We start from the raw sequence: 16,709 nt of genomic DNA, 5'->3' as shown, positions 1-16,709 counted from the left end.
CTTATCGCCCTAAGCGGAGGTGTAGAAGCCTTGTTCAGCTCTTATGATTCTGATAACGACGCTTCGCCCGACTACATCTACTAACTATCTGGAATATGAGCCGGGAGATTTAAGCGATGTGGATAACTTTGTTAGGAATGGGTAAACGACCAAATCAGCTCGCGTCAAGGGAGGGTTTGAAAGTGCATTGGTTGGTTTTACACTATAATGGGAAGCGAAGGATGCTGATATCATCTTTAGTGGTTCCTAGGTCAGCTCTCTCTTTGCAAGGATCGGATTGGGACACAGTATCCACCATTCTTATAGTTAGTTGTACTGTAGTATACTAATTCCTTAGTTTTATCGTTGCTCCAGAATCCACAAATGTCATACAAGGACTTCAAATCATCACACAGCTCTGAACAACATTAGGGAACAGTCGTGAATAAGTAGAGCAAGGGTTTCAACGTAGGAAAAAGACCCCAAACTAAATGGTCGTATGGCCACCAATTACGCCCCCAAGTGCGTCAGCGTCTGTGCTTACTGTGACGAGGCGTTTTGGATTCCCAGCTGAGTAGGATGAGGCTCAACAGGTAACTTGTTGAGCAGAAGCTCCCGAGTCTCTCCAATGGCAGCGCGTAGTAACAATAAGCAACAGGGAGGAGAGATCGTATGCCTGGTGGAACGTTCAATAATAATAATAACAATAAAAATAGGGACGCTGGGGGCCGAAGCCTTCAGGCTAAACTGGGCGCTAAACTAGTCCAACTCACCCCTAAGTCAATTAGTCGCTGACGTTCGCCCCCAAAAGGGTGTGTAACGGCCTGTTTGCGATTGGGATCCTGAGCAACAAGTCAGACAAAAAGGGAGTCTCGCCTCTTCCAATATCTTATCTTCTTCCAGTCCGCGCGGATTCCAGCGGAGCATCGTCATGCCTACGGTCTCGACTCGATAGCCCTCGCCCACACGAAACGCGCATCGCATTCTTTTTCCCTTGACGCAGGCAGACGAATTCGACATCCCACGATGGAGAACGGTTATGGACACAAGGCCAACGGTAGCACGACACTTTCCAACGGATCTCAGCAGCTCAAGACAATGGTGGGCGACACAGAGAACGGCTCGCCTGTGCGGTCGGGAGCCGTCAATGGCATTCACCACGACAGCAGCTGCGAGAGTTCAGACGGCGATCTGACTTCTCCAAATGCAAGCCCAACATCCAAGGCAGCAAACGGTGCTTACACAAAGAAGAATATGAGGAGGAAGGCTTCCTCACCAATGGCGCCGGCCTTCATGGTTTCAGCACCAGGGAAGGTCATTGTCTACGGAGAGCACGCCGTCGTGCATGGAAAGGCAGCAATGGCTGCGGCCATTTCGCTGCGATCCTACCTACTTGTCACAACACTCTCCAAGTCGCAGCGCACTCTTACGCTGAATTTTAGAGACATTGGCTTGGATCACACATGGAATATTGACGAACTGCCATGGGATCTCTTCCATCATCCTTCCAAGAAGAAGTTCTATTACGACCTCGTCACCTCCCTAGACCCCGAACTCCTCGAGGCAATTCAACCGCATATCGTGGACGTCTCAGCAGACAAGCCTGACGATGTGCGAAGGATCCAGCAAAACTCCGCACGAGCCTTCCTCTACCTCTTCCTCTCCCTGGGCTCCCCCCAGACACCGGGCGCCATCTACACTCTTCGATCCACAATTCCTACAGGGGCAGGTCTAGGCAGCAGCGCCAGTGTCTGCGTGTGTTGGAGTGCTGCATTGTTGCTTCAGATCCGAACGCTGGCTGGGCCACACCCCGATCAGCCTCCAGATGAGGCGGAGGTACAGATTGAGCGTATCAACCGATGGGCCTTTGTCGGGGAAATGTGTATCCATGGAAATCCTAGTGGTGTCGATAACACGGTCTCTGCTGGCGGTAAGGCTGTCGTCTTCAGAAGGGGCGACTACTCCAAGCCGCCGTCCGTTATCCCGGTGCCAAACTTCCCAGAAGTTCCTCTTCTCTTGGTGAATACAAAACAGCCACGGTCGACGGCCGTGGAGGTGGCCAAGGTTGGAGCGCTCAAGAAGGCCCATCCGGTCGTGACAGAGTCGATGCTGAATAGCATTGACCAAGTCACAACCTCAGCGCATGAGCTTATGCGTTCTCCTAATTATGACGGCTCATCAGATGGGACCCTCGAGCACCTTGGTGCTCTTTTCCGCATCAACCACGGTCTCCTCGTTTCTTTGGGTGTGTCCCACCCCCGTCTCGAGCGGATAAGGGAATTGGTCGATTACACCAACATCGGTTGGACTAAGCTCACCGGTGCTGGAGGAGGTGGTTGTGCCATTACTCTCCTCCGTCGAGACGCGAATGAAGAGACTCTACGTGGCCTAGAGCAGCAGCTCGACGAGGAAGGCTTCGAACGTTACGAGGCAACATTGGGCGGGGATGGAGTTGGCGTACTTTGGCCAGCAGTTCTTCGAAATGGCAGTGACGAAGATGGCGGCGAGGAAATTGACCAGCAAAAGTTCGAGAATGCCGTGGGAGCCGAAGGTATCGAGAAATTGGTCGGTGTCGGGGGCAGACAGGAGAAGCGCGAAGGATGGAAGTTCTGGAAACGTGCAGTGCATTAAACGACTCCGTTGGATATCTTTCAGCGTCAGCGACAGTTATTTTTTTGAGACACCTATCTGTCTGTCTCCAAGGTGGCCAACGAGGTATGCGTCTTGTGTTTTTGCTGTCCGGAAAAGACCACTACCTGGAGTTCCCTTCGATCCTCCTTTTTTTTAATATGACTTTCCTGATGATCATTGCCGTTCTCGCCTTAACGGGTCAACTGTTGATGGATATCATATCTAATTATGCATTCGATTCCTGTCTCTGATAGCTCATTGTTCCATTCTACTTGTCAACGTTATTGTCCTTATTCCTTTCTGCACTTTTCTGCATATCACGGAGCTAGCTGTCTCGGTTTCCTTTCCCTTTCTTTCCTTTTTTTTTGATGACTTCGACCTTCTTTTCCTCTGGTCGTCGGGTTGTCATCTACCTCCGAATGGCCCTTTACCCTCAGAGTCTTGACTCGCATTATGTGTGTGTGTGTGTGTGTGTGTGTCCAAGTCTATGCCATAGAGGCCAAGAATTTCACATGTGAAAGTGAAGTGGAAGCGAAAAGGGCAGAAAAGCACTAGGCACGATTGTACTGCCTGTCTATATAATGTTTAGCGAGTAAATAAATAGTTTACAAAAAAAATGAAATAAAAGACATCTGAATCCGCGAGGACCCCGTACGGAAATTTTCCTGATTATGATTCCCCATTCGACATGGATAGCGTAAACAGTTATTTACTAGAGTAAAATTACATGAAAGTAACATACAGTTAGTTAGACAGTTGGTGGGTATCATGAGAGAATATAGATCATACACGCATCCAAAGAAAAGTGCAAGAACGAAGGCAAAAAAGAAAAAGAAAGATCAAATCCCATATATCACCCCATCGTAGTCTCCCATCCATTCTCAATCATGACATCCATCCAATACACACCCGTCTCACCAGCATCCATCCTATTCCACGTCTCCTGCACTAGATTCAAACACACCTGGATTGGTTTCGGTGGTAGAACATGCAAGAAACAGCTCAGACGGCTCAGGATGAATTTGCGCGTCCGCGAGACGTCGATTGCATGCGAGGATATCTCCACCGCGGCGTCCTCGGATGAGGAGGTAGTTGAGACGGGTGGAAGACGGAGTTCGCTGCAGGATGCGACGAGGAGGAAAGGTTGGAGACATCTTGTGCGGGATTCGAGAGGGATGGTCTTTAGACGGGAGAGAGTGGTTATAGCGAATGTGGTGAGCCAGTTGTCTCGGACGGTGTCTGAGAGTTCGGTGCCGGTGTTGTTGGGGTTGCTGTCTTCGTCGAGCAGGAGGTCGTCTAGCATGTGGACGGCGTCGAGTTGGGAGAATGGAGTCCCCTGTCTGTCTGCTGCGGGTGAGTCGCGGGATGATGGGATTCGGCGGCGGAGAAGGTCGGGGAAGACTCTGTAGAGCTGGATGAGGCCGGTGCAGCGGTATACTTCTGCCATGGTGAGGAGATGCCATACAGGGGTGTCGAAGTCTCCAGGACTGACGATTTCAGCTTCTCCGGGATGGGCGAGGTTGAGTAGTTTCTCTTCGAGCTCTCGTGCTCGTTCGATGGCTAGCTGTGCTTGAGTGATATCAAAGTGCGAAGTGAACCGTCTGGACCGGACGCGACTTCTCTCGCGACGGATGAGCCGGCCGACTTCTTGTACAGTGAACTGTGTGTCTCGGGCAATGCCGGTCCATGGATGAGGAACCCGTTGGAGAACTATAGAATCGTCTGTTTGAGAGGCTGGCCCTCTGGACGAGGCGAGGGAGTCGTTTTCCGTCACGTATGATAGCAGCATCTCCCAATATATCAAGGCCTCTTCGAAGAACTGATAGTTGTTTCCAGCAGCAACGCGGTAATTCTGATTATTTGAGGATAAGCTGTTTAGATGCTTTCGTAGTAGGTTGAAGAATGAGATACCCAAATCGTTAGGGTTGTGCCAGCTGGCTGTCTGGCCTAGCATCAGTAGGGCCAGAAGCGACTTGTCGTCCATGACAGATTCATTCTTTAGAATCTCAATCGCCTCTCTCCGCATCTTCAGTCCTATCGGGCCGAACTGAGGGAAGTCACCAACCAACGTTGCTGCCGCCATGCTCTGTAAAGTACGGCACATGGCGAGTGATGAACCCCAGAGGCGGGAGACCGTCGTCCGAAACGGGTTCATCTGACTGTCATAGCTAGAGAATAATCCAGCCACCTCTTTGAAATAATACTCTATCAACGTTGAGGACGGGTCGTTCAAAGTCCGTTGGAGAGGGAGAAAGAAGTTAAACCGATCACTGTAGGGAGAGCCTGGTGCTGCGTTGGAAGGCTCAGGGGGATAGTTTCTGACGAGGGAGGACGGAGAGAAGGAACCATAGGCTGACGTCTCATTTTGATTGTTCACGCCTGTCGATCTTGTCGACAGTCGGCGTGGAGTGTCCTGATTTGAACTCCCGGCTGTCCCATACCCCAATGTCGGATCTGCAGGAATAGGCTGCTCAAACTCCTGGGACAGCGTCGCGAACGGATCAGACAGGTTGACGTCCCAGGGATCTTCCTGCAATTGACTTGCTTGGTCCATTATAGACTCTCCAGCCTCAAATTGAGACGGAGAAGTCTGCTGATGCGTCGGGGCACTGTTGAACGTTAATGGAGTGTCTCCCGGGGCATTCATGCTATCAGTCGGTTCCGGAGCGGTTGCTGAGCCCGCTGAAGTCCCTGGTCTTTGAGAATTCTCCAAGACCTCATGCTTGGTAACCCAGCGGAGAGATTGGACGTATCCGGGGCACTTGACCCCAAGACGCGAGCATCGTCCGCAATCTGGCTTCTGTTCATCGCATTTGAGCTAAGACGTTGCATCAGCTATGAGTTCCGTGTTTCCTCAAAGATCTGAATATAGAGGTGGTTGTTAATACTCGAAAAGAAGGGAATGCTCACTCGTTTACTCTTACATCTTGCACAGCCGTTACGGGATTTCTTTACTCCCCGCATCACTAGTTAGCGCTGGGATTTCCGATGAAGATCACTGTATGATAAGAACACAACAAACAAGGGATGGAAGAGAGGAGATTGTCTGTCCAAAAAGCGCTAGTCTTGCACGGCCAGTTGATAGCAGTCGGTTCAATTTCGAACTTGGACCGAGGATAGATAAAAGGAATAATGAATGGGCGATCTGATGGAAAGGAAGTCGGACTGCATCCCGAGTTTCTTGGCTCCGATAAGGAAAATGCGGAGAAACCGGCTTGACATAATTGAATTGAATAGTTGTGCTGCTTATGATTGGGCAATCAGATGGCATCCCGGGCGGGGATTTTTAAGCATCTGATAAGCCCCAAAAACGGACAACAAACAGAGTGGAAGTCTTATGGCTTATATCTGCCTGGATATGGTAATGGGTGCTGAGTTCTATGTCAACTGGTTAGATCTTTGGTAGACTTTCTACATAGTGGATGACTTACATCAATATCTAGTGTTCTATTTCTATTTCTCCATCACACAACAGTCTCAATTATTATTTCTATTGTATAACATTCGTCACACACATAATTTTCGCTAGTAAGTCAGGAAACAAAGAGATAATACATGCACAACACATGCCGTCGGGTATATAGGTATGTACATCAAAAAATAAACTTGACGACAAGGGAAGCTTAAGTCCCTTTCGATGGGTACGCGGTTGTTTCTGAAGATAGCTCATAGATCGGCTGACCGGGTCGCCCTTCAAGTTCGGGAAACCGACCTTCGAGCTCTGCTGCACGATCTCGTCCTTCTAATTCTGGAACCGGCGTATAGGACTCCTTGACCTGGTCTGATATTGGAACAGGGCGCTCAGCCGTGCGTCGCCTCCGGTGACGACGGAAGGTCATCCAAATAACGCCCACGATGACAATAAATCCGCCAATACTACCCACGATGGCAGCGATCATATCACCCGTTGTCATACTACCATGTGAAGACGCGGTTGAGGCCGGGGGTGTTAATGTCCCCGAAAGAGATCTGGTTGTGGTTGTTGTTGGGGAAGAAGCAGATGATGTTGTCGAGGTTGCCGTCGCAATGTCTGTGAGTCGATGCGTCAGCCTTGGACGGATATCGTTGAAAAATGTTGAGATACATACTTTGACCTGCGGAGATTTTGCTCAACAATGTCTCATCTTCGGAAAATGGGTAGCCGGGACTGGCACAGCCATCGCTATTTCCCGGGGTGCTGTAACCTGTTGTATCTTGCAGGCAGCAGAAGTAGCCGTTGTTGTCATATAGGTCCCAGGTTTCGTTTGCGCATTTTGGTTTTGCTACCAGTGACTCTGTACAGTTTGCTGACGACGGGCAGCAGTTCACATTGTATTGGCTTGGACAGAAGGAACCAGCCGGGCAACAGGCACGAAAACTCCCAACTGTTCCCCCGCAGTCCTGTTCAGTGTCTGCACAAGACCCATTAATGCGGAGAGCAAAGCCAGAGGTGCTGACCAAGGAGCTCGAGTCGTCAGACATCTGTACCAGTACGTGGATTGGAGAATGCACTGGTGAAGATGCAGGTAATGATCGACTCTGTTGTGAAATTATATTCCCCGAAGGATGATTCTTGGCCTCAGCCGTGAGATGAGTAACAACTATAGCATTCGCAGCGGAGTTAACCCAGTGAAAAAAAGGAAACGAGATCAGATCCTGACACTAGCTTCATCTAGGGGAATGCAAGAGCTTTATGGGCTATTAGGAGGCCTGAACGTTTCTCAGGGATAGTCTCCTGCAGCGTCTCCAAAATCCAATATCCCCCTAACCAGTTAAGAAGGCTGGTGAGCATTATTGTTGACAGATGGCGCAGCATTTCTGCCAATCTGTATGCTGAAATCAACGCCCTAATGGACGTTTAGACCCAGAGGGCTGAAGTTGAGCGGGTTGTACTCGTATTGATTGTATTTGCGGCTCCCATGTCGATCAATCGTGCGACCGGTTTCCAGCTATACTGCTAGTTTCGGAGGTAAAGATCCAATCCAAGCTTCCAATTCCCCGGAATTGGGGCTGAAGGCAGTTTCCCATAGCTAAGCCTTAATATCGTCAAACTTTGGCCCCCAAACGCCATATCAATGATTCCTTAGCAACCAACGTTTAGATCAACGAATAATGCTGCCAACGAGGAAATGTCACAAGCACCTATTCGAGGGAAAAGACTCTACTCTAGGGGCTGTATCTGCTATCATGTTGTTCGCCACGATATCTAATGATTACATGGCAGCTGTATTGTTGTGGAAAATCCCGACATTTTAAGGCTCTCCTTCATATTTATGCCTCAGGCGTAAAGTTGTTTCTGCCTTATGGCCCCGCCCAGCTCGCCGAGTCCAAAGCGTATTATTGTGCTCTTTGTATCTGGAAAGATGCTAACTAACGTCGATAATATCCCAAACTCATAATCACTGCGCATAACACGACGCAGTCGATTCCCATCGTCTCTCGTGTCGCCGCGGGAGTCTGCGCCGCCAGCTAATTTTTTTGTTTCCCGCTCTTTCTCAAAGAAGATTCCCCGCCATCTCCGGCGGGAGCGGAGGGTTCCTCAAGGTCGAGTAAAGAGGATAGCAACACTGTATCACTATCTACCGGCTGGTTGTTGCTTTCTGGCGCTTAGATTGAGGCATTGCCCTCACCCGCTGGTTGTCTCTTCCATCACTGCACATTTCCCCTCCGCGTCGGGCAATCAAACACCATGAGCGGGAAGTACGCTTCTTCGCCCGAGTGGGCGTCTATCAAACCTATTCCCCTGGACGACGGCTCCAAGGACAATGATATTATGCCGCTGGCAACGATCGCTTACCCCGATGAATATCTCGAGGCGACCTCATACCTGCGGGCGGTAATGGCTGCTAATGAATTGTCCGAACGTGCCCTCAAGCTGACAGAGGATATCATTTCTATGAATCCGGCACATTACACGGTCTGGTATGTCCTTTTATTCTTGATTTCTTTTCCCTCTTGAAGAAGTATATTTTCTAGTTTTAATGCACGCATTGTCGTTACCTTGGTTGGCTTTTGGCCACTTATTGGATATCGTCATATATTGAAACTGGAATCACCCAGAACACAAGAAGATTTCTACCTTACAGACTGCCTCTACTCCTTAAATGTCCTATGGTATATCATTTACCATATCTAGCACGGACTGATTGATACTCTTTTGCGCTTCTCCTTATCTCTACTACTGCATCCTAACCTTACAATTCACAATTTACAGGCTATACCGAGCCAAGATCTTGTTCGCTCTCGACAAAAGCCTAGACGATGAATTCGCCTGGTTAAACAGAGTCTCATTGAAGTATTTAAAGAACTACCAGATATGGTACGTGTTCGCGTGATCTCATTCCGAGACCATCTTTCTCATGCCACACACATACCCTCCACAAAATCGTCGCACTAACAACTCCTACAGGCACCACCGCCAAATCATTATGTCTTCCAAGAAGCATTTCCCCACTCTTCCAGCAGCAGAACCCGATTTCCTCATGGATATGTTCGCGCAGGACTCCAAAAACTACCACGTCTGGACCTACCGCCACTGGCTCGTCCGCCATTTCAACCTCTGGGACTCTCCTCGCGAGATTCGCGACGTTGAGACCCTCATCGAACAAGACGTCCGTAACAACTCCGCCTGGAACCATCGCTACATTCTCCGCTTCGGACCTCGCTACGACGAGCCAGATGCCGGAATGGCGAATGCCACCAAACCCGGAAGCCAAAAGGGCCAACTTGACGTCGTTGATGAAGATCTAGTCGATTCAGAGCTCGAGTACGCTAAATCAAAGATCGTTCTGGCGCCTGAGAACAGAAGTCCCTGGTCGTATGCCCGTGGGGCTCTCCGCGCTGCTGGGAGACCCTTGTCTGAATGGAAGGGTTTCGCCAGTCGATTCGTTACTGATGAGACGGATGAAAATGGAAATATTACCAATGTCCATGTCAAGAGCAGCTTAGCTGTTGAGTGGCTAGCGGACGTGTATGCTGAAGAGGCCGCCAATGCAGAGGCTATCCGCATGCTTACGCTGTTGAAGGAGAAATATGATCCTATTAGGAAGAATTATTGGGATTACAGAATCCGGATGCTATCGACGGAAGAAGAGTCGACTAGGCCAGCAGCGGCACCAGCAGCTGTCTCTGCATCTGCGTGATCTTATTCCAGAGTTTTCTTGGCTACTGAGCATTTGATCTGTATTATTCCTACTGGAGTCTCATGATAGTGCTGTCTGGATAACAAGTCCTTCGAATTTACTCTTTTCCTTAAATTCGTTCCAGGAACGTAGTTATGCCAATAAGGACGAGGTGTGCTCGTCTGAAGTAATTAGTATTATGGTGGCTCCTTGTCAGCATGTTTGAAGCTTTTCAGGGCCAAGCAAATGTATCATCCAGAGGGAAACAGACAAAGCCAAAAACTCCAGTGGCAGGCTAAAGCCTGAATAGGCGCGCTGGCCACCTGAACAAACCCAGCAAAAAAGGAATCTCATCACATATCAACAGATCATGAGGATCTGAGACGCAATTTGTCGCAGTGTTTCGTAAAAGAGCTTCTATTCGCACCCTTTCTTACTTCCCCATCCATTGTTTAGCTTCTCCCTCCACTCCGTGGCCATATCAAGCGTGATATTGCTTCCACCACAGACGACAATAACAACCCTGCTCTGGGGACTGAGACCTGGAACAACTTGTCTGAGCTTGGAAACTCTCTGAGACGCAGAATCTGCTTCCGAGTCTGTATCTTCGACATCTGACGCACATGAGACAGTACTAGACCCGGGGTTTGATTCATCACTGCTGGTTGGATCACTACCGTAGCCTTCATCGGTCCCGCCGTGCCCCCTGCGCTCCTTTCGGTTCTGCCTCTGTGCGTCTCCTATGGCTGCTTCGACGCATACACCACATGCCAGTTCGACAAGGAGCCGTTCATCATCGACAAGACGGAGGACACCGCGCGCAGCATCAGCGTCGGAAATAACGACGCTGTGTATGGAGATACCTGGCGGCGGGGAGAGGCTGTATTCGAGTGTGCGGGAAGAAACGCGTACAACGCCGAGAGAGCTTGCCTGAGAAGTGATGCTTGGAAGGGAGACGAGAGATTTCTTGGACATGGCAAGGGCCAATGAGGCAGTCCCTTCTGTCTCCACAGCAAGGATATTGATATCTTTTTTTGCTGTATTCGTGTGTGAATCCGTGTCTTGGCCGAGTAGTTTCTTCTGCCTTTCAATCCCCATCACTAGGCCATTCAATAAACCGCCACCACCAACACTGCAGATGATAGCATCGGCGGGGACAGCTCGCTGATTGTTATCGGCATCAGGCGGAAGCTGGTCCACCAACTCATCGACAATTGTACTATTTCCATCCCAGATGGCTTCATGGTCGAATGGATGCAAGGCGATCTTGACCACGTCATCACTTTCACCTTCTCGTCGTTCTTTCATTACTACTTCATGCATATACTCGTCTGCCTTAGCAATTGTCTCGCCATGTGCAATCACATCGGTGGCGCCCGCATCTCGAAGCTTCCGTATAATGATTGCCCTTGTTGAGCGTGGGACGACGACTGTGCAGGGGTAGGAAAGAGAACGGGCAGCGCAGACAGCAGCTAGACCGGCGTTTCCACCAGAGGAAATGTAAAAGTGGATATCGCGATTGGAGTTGGCTGGATTAGAGAGATGTGAGAGTATAAGGGATCCCATTGCCCTGGATAAGGTCTGTTAGTACGTTTATTTGAGTAGAGGATAATCAACGGGTCACCGAATAGGAGGGAGAATGACAATGGAAACTCTCTGACGAGACAACGAAGAGAACAGGAGTTGAAAAGTAACAAAGCCGATAGTAAGGGGTGTAGCACTTACCGAGACTTGAATGATCCGCTGGGCTGGAGGTTCTCCAGCTTGAGGAATACCCTACTGCATCGATTGTAAGTATTATGTTGACTTATCAAAGAGAGGATGATAGTGTGTTGACAATCAACAGATGTAGTAGCTGACAAGGATGAATATTAAGGGGAGATCTATATTTACCATCCGACTGCTCGTGAGAGTGTAGACGACTCTACAAGTGGAGTCTCTATCCATGGCTTCTTGGACTGTGAAGTTCTGTGATTTGCCATCACGGTATAAGAGGCTGAAATCGATTTCCCTGGTCCTAACTATGGGTATAAAATACTAGATAGACAGATGAGGGTCTGAACAGAGAAGTATAATAATGACAAGCGAGAAGGGAGTGAGTTAATGGACAATGTTATACATGGTTCACACGACTCGGTCGAAGTCGGACGGAGATGGAGAGATGCAAAAAGAGAGCGGGGAAGTACGACAAACGCGATAATGATCTGATGGCGTCGACTTCAGCATGTAACATGTTTAAGATATACAAAGTATGCTTCCCGATGACGCCAGGCGGTGTTTCCCGCGGGGAGCGACAACTTTCCCGCCCCGAAGCCAACCGCCGGGAAATGCTCGATGCCGCCTGCCTTCTCCGCTGATAACCAGACGGCATCCTGCATTGTCATTGATAATGGTGAAAAGTCGGTCTCCGCAGTGGTTCTGAAGAGATGAAACAAGATACCTCTGGAGAATGTTCTCGACCATGGGGCTTCTGCAACCTTGGGAGTGAGTTGCTGTCTGTTACTGCAACCGCCACAACTGCGACGCCCAATAGATGCCTAGGCGTTCATTCTCCAGCTGCGATGATCTTTTATTCTTCAATAACCAATGGAGGGAAAAGGACCTTCCGTTTTACCTTGTCTCCGTAGTCCAGATCTGACCCGAACTTTGAGGCCGAAAAGGACCGTTTCGACACGTCTGACGTGTCTACACGCAGAATATCTAACAGCTCCTGGGATTTACTGGGCATAAAGGGTTGCAATAAAATCCCAGAGATTCGCAGAGACTCGCTGACATTGTAGATGATTCGTTGGGACTCTGCCGGAGCGCTCCACGGCTCTGCCGCGTGGAAATATTTGTTGGTCTGTTGCGAAAGGCGTTAGTGCTAAACAACCAAGACAGTGCATGATTTGGCGTACAGACCTTTTCTATGATTGTCATTATCTCACGAAGAGCAGCTCTGGGGTTCAAGTTTTCCATGTGTTCCGCAACCTTAGTGGGGGATTGCTCGAGCATTGACTGGTGCTCCTCATCGAGAGCAGTAGCTGGTGGAAGCTCATCAATCGCAGCTGCAGCGACGAATGGACGCAAGTTCCACTTCGCACATCCCATCGTGCGGTGCATCAAGTTGCCTATTCCCCACTGCAGCATCTTCTTATAATCGCGGATGATATACTCGTTGTCGTAGTCCGCATCACCCGCCAGCGCTCCTTGATACGCAAGAAAGAAACGCATAGTATCAACGCCAAACCGGTCAATAGCGAAGAAAGGATTCACTACGTTTCCCGTGGATTTGGACATCTTTTCCCGGTTCATGGTCCAATGACCGTGAGTGAGCACATTTCTCGGTAGGGGGAGATCAAGCGCCATAAGGAAAGCCGGCCAGTAGACGCAGTGGAATCTAGATATCATTAGCAAATCGTAAATAAGAAGATCAACGTCAGGCATGAAATAGCGCACCTAACAATGTCCTTCCCCACCACGTGAACATCTGCTGGCCATCCGTGTTTATTTTCATGCCCAGGAGGGAATGGGTAACCGGCCTTCGTTAGGTAATTGATGAGGGCATCCAGCCATACGTAGATTGTTTGCGTGTCGTCTCCAGGCACTCGAATACCCCACGTTAACCGCTCGACGGGCCTGGAGATAGAGAGGTCCTGCAAACCACTAGACACGGACTTCACGACATCAGCCATATACGGGTTCGGTTTTATCCATGATCCGTTCTCTTCGTAGAATTTGAGCAGCCGATCTTTGAAAGCGGAGAGACGGAAGTGGTAGTTCGTCTCAGAGGACCACTCTACTTCTTTGCCTGTCTCGACCGAGACCTGACAGCTGTTAGTAGCGGTTGAACCGGTAGCTGCGGAGGACTTACCATTCTCTTCCTTCCCGTGCTCGGGTCCAATGCCATTTGCACCTGGGATTGTGGGTAGAACGTCTCATCACTGACAGAGTACCATCCTTCGTGTTTGTCAGTGTATATGTAGCCTCTGTGACTAAGCATCTCCTGTTGCAAGGTAAGCGTCGTAAGTCCAAAGCGGCGAGACTATAACTTACCCAGAAATATTGTACTGCCTCTTTGTGTGCTGCATCTGTCGTTCGTATGAAATGATCGTGACTAAGATTGGCTGCCTTAGCCAGTTCCTAGAAATGACCACACAGAGTCAGCATATCCTGTGGGTGTTTTATATCACCTCCAGGGAAAAGCGAACCTGAAATGTCCTGCAGTTCATATCGCAGAAAGCTTGCGTATCCATTCCCGCGGCAAGTGCAGCTTGCTGGATCTGTCCAGACTGTCAATGAAAATTATGCTACACTAGGATATCCACAGAGCGCACCTTCATTCCATGTTCATCGGTTCCTGTTAACAATTGGGCGTCTGTGTGTCCAAGAAGCACCTGCCACCTCTTCAAGATATCCCCAATGACCATCGTGTAGAAATGTCCAACGTGCGGTGCTAGAAAGATACATTTGTGAGTAGATGGACGTTCAATTCGTAGAGGTAGCCCTTACCTGCATTGACATAAAATATGGGCGTTGTCACATAATAAGGCTTCTTGAAGCTCTCTGCGGATGAGGCCGTCGCATAGCAGCGAGGCCGCACAACGAAAAATTGGCCGCCATTTCTCCTAGAGAGGCACGTCGCAAGAGGTCTTCTTGGGACCAAGAGCCGTGAGGCCCAAGAAACCGTTCGCAGACCTCCTCTCACTGTTGCCATTGAGGTAGTTGCGCTGGAAAGACTCGAAGAACATGCAGGCTCACCATTGTCCGGCCAGCGGCGGAGGACGCTGCTCACCTCCGAGGTGGTCCAAGCTCCCGAATCTTTTCAATTCGGGTACGCTTGACGTGACCAACATCATTCCTTTGAACTCGGCCATGGTTGCCTAGACTTATATCGCTTTTATTTTGGGGGAATATAATATCATATTTTGGAGAAGACCATTATTATTATCTGTCTTGAATAAATTTTTTTTTTCTTGGGCAATCCCTTGCGCATTGCGAAACGAACCCCGCGATTATGGCCGCGCCAACTGAGGACGCGCTCACTAAAATTTCTACAGATGGTGAGCACTGATTCTGATAAATTATTGGCAGTGTCGTCTTCTAACTCTATTTTTCAGCTGCTACGAGTTTCATACAGTCCTTCTATACCGCGCTGAAATCCGATCGCACTTCAATAGCGACCTTCTACAGTTCTGTCACGTCCACGATTCTCTTCAACGGAAATGTGGTGTCCGATGGGTCTGCAGTACAAGATATCTTCGTCAACCAGATGCCCCCTACGCACTATGAGATGCAGTCGGTCGATTGTCAGATCATCAACAAAAGCTTCCCCACGGCGACAGCGACAGGAGTGAAGCCGGCAAGCCAGAGGGCTGTGAAGGATATGTCCTTACTCGTCATCGTTAGTGGTTATGTACGATTTGGAGAGTCTCAAGATCTTCCACAGCGTGGATTCAGCGAAACGTTTATCTTGGCCCCCAACCCGGCCGCGGACCAAGGGCCTAAGGGCAAGGGAAAGAGAGAGTGGGCAATACAGAGCCAGAACTTTCGACTAGTCGTATGAGGCGAAATCAGATACCTTGAAGGAAATTTACGAAGCCCTAATATCACGACGGTTATTCCTTCACGGAACGTTTGGCGATTCTACGATGTCGAGAAGGAACAAGACGAAAGGACGCAAGTCTATGTCGCCTGGCGCATCAACCGCACCCGACAATATGTGGTTATCAAAAGGAACTCATTAGACGAAACCTATTTCCAAGACCAATACCGCTGCACTCCAGTCATGTCCATTCTCAGTGGGAAGTTTACGACCTTCCTGGACGCATGTTCGCCTTTACGCGCTCTAGCAATTCTTCGCGACTGGCGCTCTCACTTGGCATGAGGCCTCTCTGTCATTGCTTGTCAGATCCGCACTTTTTCGGGCCGCGCTCACATCAATGTGTCCTAAAGGTTGAAAGGAGGCAAAGAAAACATACACGTCTGAGCCATCTCCTCATATCTTCAGCGGTCCACTCTTCGGGGTCTAGTTTTGATATCAGCATGTCTATTCGATATAAGCTCGTCTTTTCTTGGTCACATACTTCCAGTTGGATCTGGTTCCGCAGGAAACATATCGCCACCCCATATCCCCCAAGCAGCAACAGCTGTTACGAGTCCCGCAAACCCTGGATGCCATGTTAATTCAGTTAATATATCATGTATTATTATATCGCAATGTACCGATAAAAAGATTCTAAACAATGTCAGCTTGTCTTTCCATCAAGGGAATTCCAGCTTCTGAATGAAGTCATGCACAAGTCCAACCTTGGAATGTAACGCTCTATCCAGCGGAGTGGGCATTTTACTCGACGCGGGTTCTGGCACCCAGGATCTAATGATAGAATTACTTGAGGATAATAATATACAATGGTCTTCGATAGAAGGAATGTGGCATCTAGTAATCTGTGACGAACTACGCATCGTACGCGGTAGCCTAGTCGGACACCGCCACATGCGCCGCCGTATGAATCACTCTAGCCGCGTAACCAATCAAAGCGCTCTACTGAGAACCGTCCAGGCCTGGATTCAGTTATCAGGTTAAGTAAAGGGAAAAGTTAGCTACATACATACCACTCTCCTCTCTGTAAATCAATTTTGATATACCAATAAATACTGCTTGTTCTCCATTGCATCGATCGATTGATCTGTTTAAGGCTTAACGAATCTTGTCTTAGAGAAGATCAGATCATCTTGCTAAAAGAGCACCCGGAATAATATCAGAAATCAAGCCTCTCTACATAAGCAAGGAACATTTCTGCCTTTGCCAAATGTATACCCTATCAAACAGCAGCAGTAAGTTACCTTAATTGATGTTCTAGATGCTACCTAGACGCCTCGAAGATTGGGCTCCCCGCATGATAGCCGCGCGCAGGCGCTAAGGGTTTCCGCGCTCGCTAAACCCTAATCCGGATCCGATCCCACACATCCCGAAAAGCCTCAGAGAGACCGAGAGAGACTTCTTCCCACGACCTCCTT

At 49.1% G+C, this 16,709-nt stretch overlaps 8 protein-coding genes across 8 annotated transcripts; 3 read left to right on the top strand and 5 right to left on the bottom strand.

Annotated features, from left to right (window-relative positions):
- Window positions 1-1,005: 1,005 nt before the first annotated feature.
- C8Q69DRAFT_442415 (mevalonate kinase) lies at window positions 1,006-2,610 on the top strand (the record flags this gene model as incomplete). Its single annotated transcript, XM_028628835.1, has 1 exon — window positions 1,006-2,610. One exon carries the CDS (start codon window positions 1,006-1,008, stop codon window positions 2,608-2,610), a length of 1,605 nt encoding a protein of 534 aa, XP_028487897.1.
- A 638-nt stretch (window positions 2,611-3,248) lies between these two features.
- On the bottom strand, window positions 3,249-5,791 carry C8Q69DRAFT_458216 (fungal-specific transcription factor domain-containing protein). Its single transcript, XM_028629971.1, has 2 exons — window positions 5,521-5,791; window positions 3,249-5,428 (listed from the first exon to the last, which is right to left on the bottom strand). The coding sequence occupies exons 1-2, from the start codon at window positions 5,572-5,574 to the stop codon at window positions 3,464-3,466; spliced, it is 2,019 nt and encodes a 672-aa protein (XP_028487896.1). The 5' UTR covers window positions 5,575-5,791; the 3' UTR covers window positions 3,249-3,463.
- A 214-nt stretch (window positions 5,792-6,005) lies between these two features.
- C8Q69DRAFT_458213 (hypothetical protein) lies at window positions 6,006-7,480 on the bottom strand. The gene is made up of 2 exons (XM_028629970.1): window positions 6,699-7,480; window positions 6,006-6,640 (listed from the first exon to the last, which is right to left on the bottom strand). The coding sequence occupies exons 1-2, from the start codon at window positions 7,069-7,071 to the stop codon at window positions 6,234-6,236; spliced, it is 780 nt and encodes a 259-aa protein (XP_028487895.1). The 5' UTR covers window positions 7,072-7,480; the 3' UTR covers window positions 6,006-6,233.
- Window positions 7,481-8,278: 798 nt separating this feature from the next.
- Window positions 8,279-9,731, top strand: C8Q69DRAFT_442412 (hypothetical protein; the record flags this gene model as incomplete). The annotated part of the gene is made up of 4 exons (XM_028628834.1): window positions 8,279-8,511; window positions 8,566-8,703; window positions 8,804-8,908; window positions 8,999-9,731. The coding sequence occupies 4 exons, from the start codon at window positions 8,279-8,281 to the stop codon at window positions 9,729-9,731; spliced, it is 1,209 nt and encodes a 402-aa protein (XP_028487894.1).
- Window positions 9,732-9,929: 198 nt separating this feature from the next.
- C8Q69DRAFT_164047 (tryptophan synthase beta subunit-like PLP-dependent enzyme) lies at window positions 9,930-11,891 on the bottom strand. Its single transcript, XM_028625706.1, has 3 exons — window positions 11,604-11,891; window positions 11,436-11,489; window positions 9,930-11,280 (listed from the first exon to the last, which is right to left on the bottom strand). The coding sequence occupies exons 1-3, from the start codon at window positions 11,690-11,692 to the stop codon at window positions 10,128-10,130; spliced, it is 1,296 nt and encodes a 431-aa protein (XP_028487893.1). The 5' UTR covers window positions 11,693-11,891; the 3' UTR covers window positions 9,930-10,127.
- A 388-nt stretch (window positions 11,892-12,279) lies between these two features.
- On the bottom strand, window positions 12,280-14,406 carry C8Q69DRAFT_398807 (methionine-tRNA synthetase; the record flags this gene model as incomplete). The annotated part of the gene is made up of 8 exons (XM_028627820.1): window positions 12,280-12,552; window positions 12,612-13,089; window positions 13,149-13,516; window positions 13,564-13,695; window positions 13,746-13,832; window positions 13,901-13,972; window positions 14,027-14,145; window positions 14,202-14,406. 8 exons carry the CDS (start codon window positions 14,404-14,406, stop codon window positions 12,280-12,282), a joined length of 1,734 nt encoding a protein of 577 aa, XP_028487892.1.
- A 132-nt stretch (window positions 14,407-14,538) lies between these two features.
- Window positions 14,539-15,387, top strand: C8Q69DRAFT_164038 (hypothetical protein). The gene is made up of 2 exons (XM_028625705.1): window positions 14,539-14,752; window positions 14,810-15,387. Exons 1-2 carry the CDS (start codon window positions 14,707-14,709, stop codon window positions 15,253-15,255), a joined length of 492 nt encoding a protein of 163 aa, XP_028487891.1. The 5' UTR covers window positions 14,539-14,706; the 3' UTR covers window positions 15,256-15,387.
- A 112-nt stretch (window positions 15,388-15,499) lies between these two features.
- On the bottom strand, window positions 15,500-16,034 carry C8Q69DRAFT_504887 (hypothetical protein; the record flags this gene model as incomplete). The annotated part of the gene is made up of 5 exons (XM_028632649.1): window positions 15,500-15,583; window positions 15,671-15,717; window positions 15,776-15,859; window positions 15,915-15,927; window positions 15,999-16,034. 5 exons carry the CDS (start codon window positions 16,032-16,034, stop codon window positions 15,500-15,502), a joined length of 264 nt encoding a protein of 87 aa, XP_028487890.1.
- Between the last annotated feature and the right edge of the window lie 675 nt (window positions 16,035-16,709).

Source organism: Paecilomyces variotii, assembly GCF_004022145.1.
Source record: "Paecilomyces variotii strain CBS 101075 chromosome Unknown C8Q69scaffold_2, whole genome shotgun sequence".
NCBI classification, from domain to species: domain Eukaryota; kingdom Fungi; phylum Ascomycota; class Eurotiomycetes; order Eurotiales; family Thermoascaceae; genus Paecilomyces; species Paecilomyces variotii.
The sequence above is the reverse complement of the archived record's forward strand: the minus strand, read 5'-3'. Positions and strand labels throughout refer to the sequence as shown.

What these genes read in the sequence shown, in the direction of transcription:
- C8Q69DRAFT_458216 (XM_028629971.1), bottom strand. Translation starts at nt 5,574, where the DNA reads ATGCGGGGAGTAAAGAAATCCCGTAACGGCTGTGCAAGATGTAAGAGT. An exon ending in CAAGATGTAAGAGTAAACGA is followed by an intron (nt 5,429 to 5,520) that starts GTGAGCATTCCC and finishes GCAACGTCTTAG; the next exon opens with CTCAAATGCGATGAACAGAA.
- C8Q69DRAFT_164047 (XM_028625706.1), bottom strand. Translation starts at nt 11,692, where the DNA reads ATGGCAAATCACAGAACTTCACAGTCCAAGAAGCCATGGATAGAGACT. An exon ending in CTCTCACGAGCAGTCGGATG is followed by an intron (nt 11,490 to 11,603) that starts GTAAATATAGAT and finishes CAATCGATGCAG; the next exon opens with TAGGGTATTCCTCAAGCTGG. An exon ending in AGCGGATCATTCAAGTCTCG is followed by an intron (nt 11,281 to 11,435) that starts GTAAGTGCTACA and finishes GACCTTATCCAG; the next exon opens with GGCAATGGGATCCCTTATAC.
- C8Q69DRAFT_164038 (XM_028625705.1), top strand. Translation starts at nt 14,707, where the DNA reads ATGGCCGCGCCAACTGAGGACGCGCTCACTAAAATTTCTACAGATG. An exon ending in CACTAAAATTTCTACAGATG is followed by an intron (nt 14,753 to 14,809) that starts GTGAGCACTGAT and finishes TCTATTTTTCAG; the next exon opens with CTGCTACGAGTTTCATACAG.
- C8Q69DRAFT_458213 (XM_028629970.1), bottom strand. Translation starts at nt 7,071, where the DNA reads ATGTCTGACGACTCGAGCTCCTTGGTCAGCACCTCTGGCTTTGCTCTC. An exon ending in CAAAATCTCCGCAGGTCAAA is followed by an intron (nt 6,641 to 6,698) that starts GTATGTATCTCA and finishes ATCGACTCACAG; the next exon opens with ACATTGCGACGGCAACCTCG.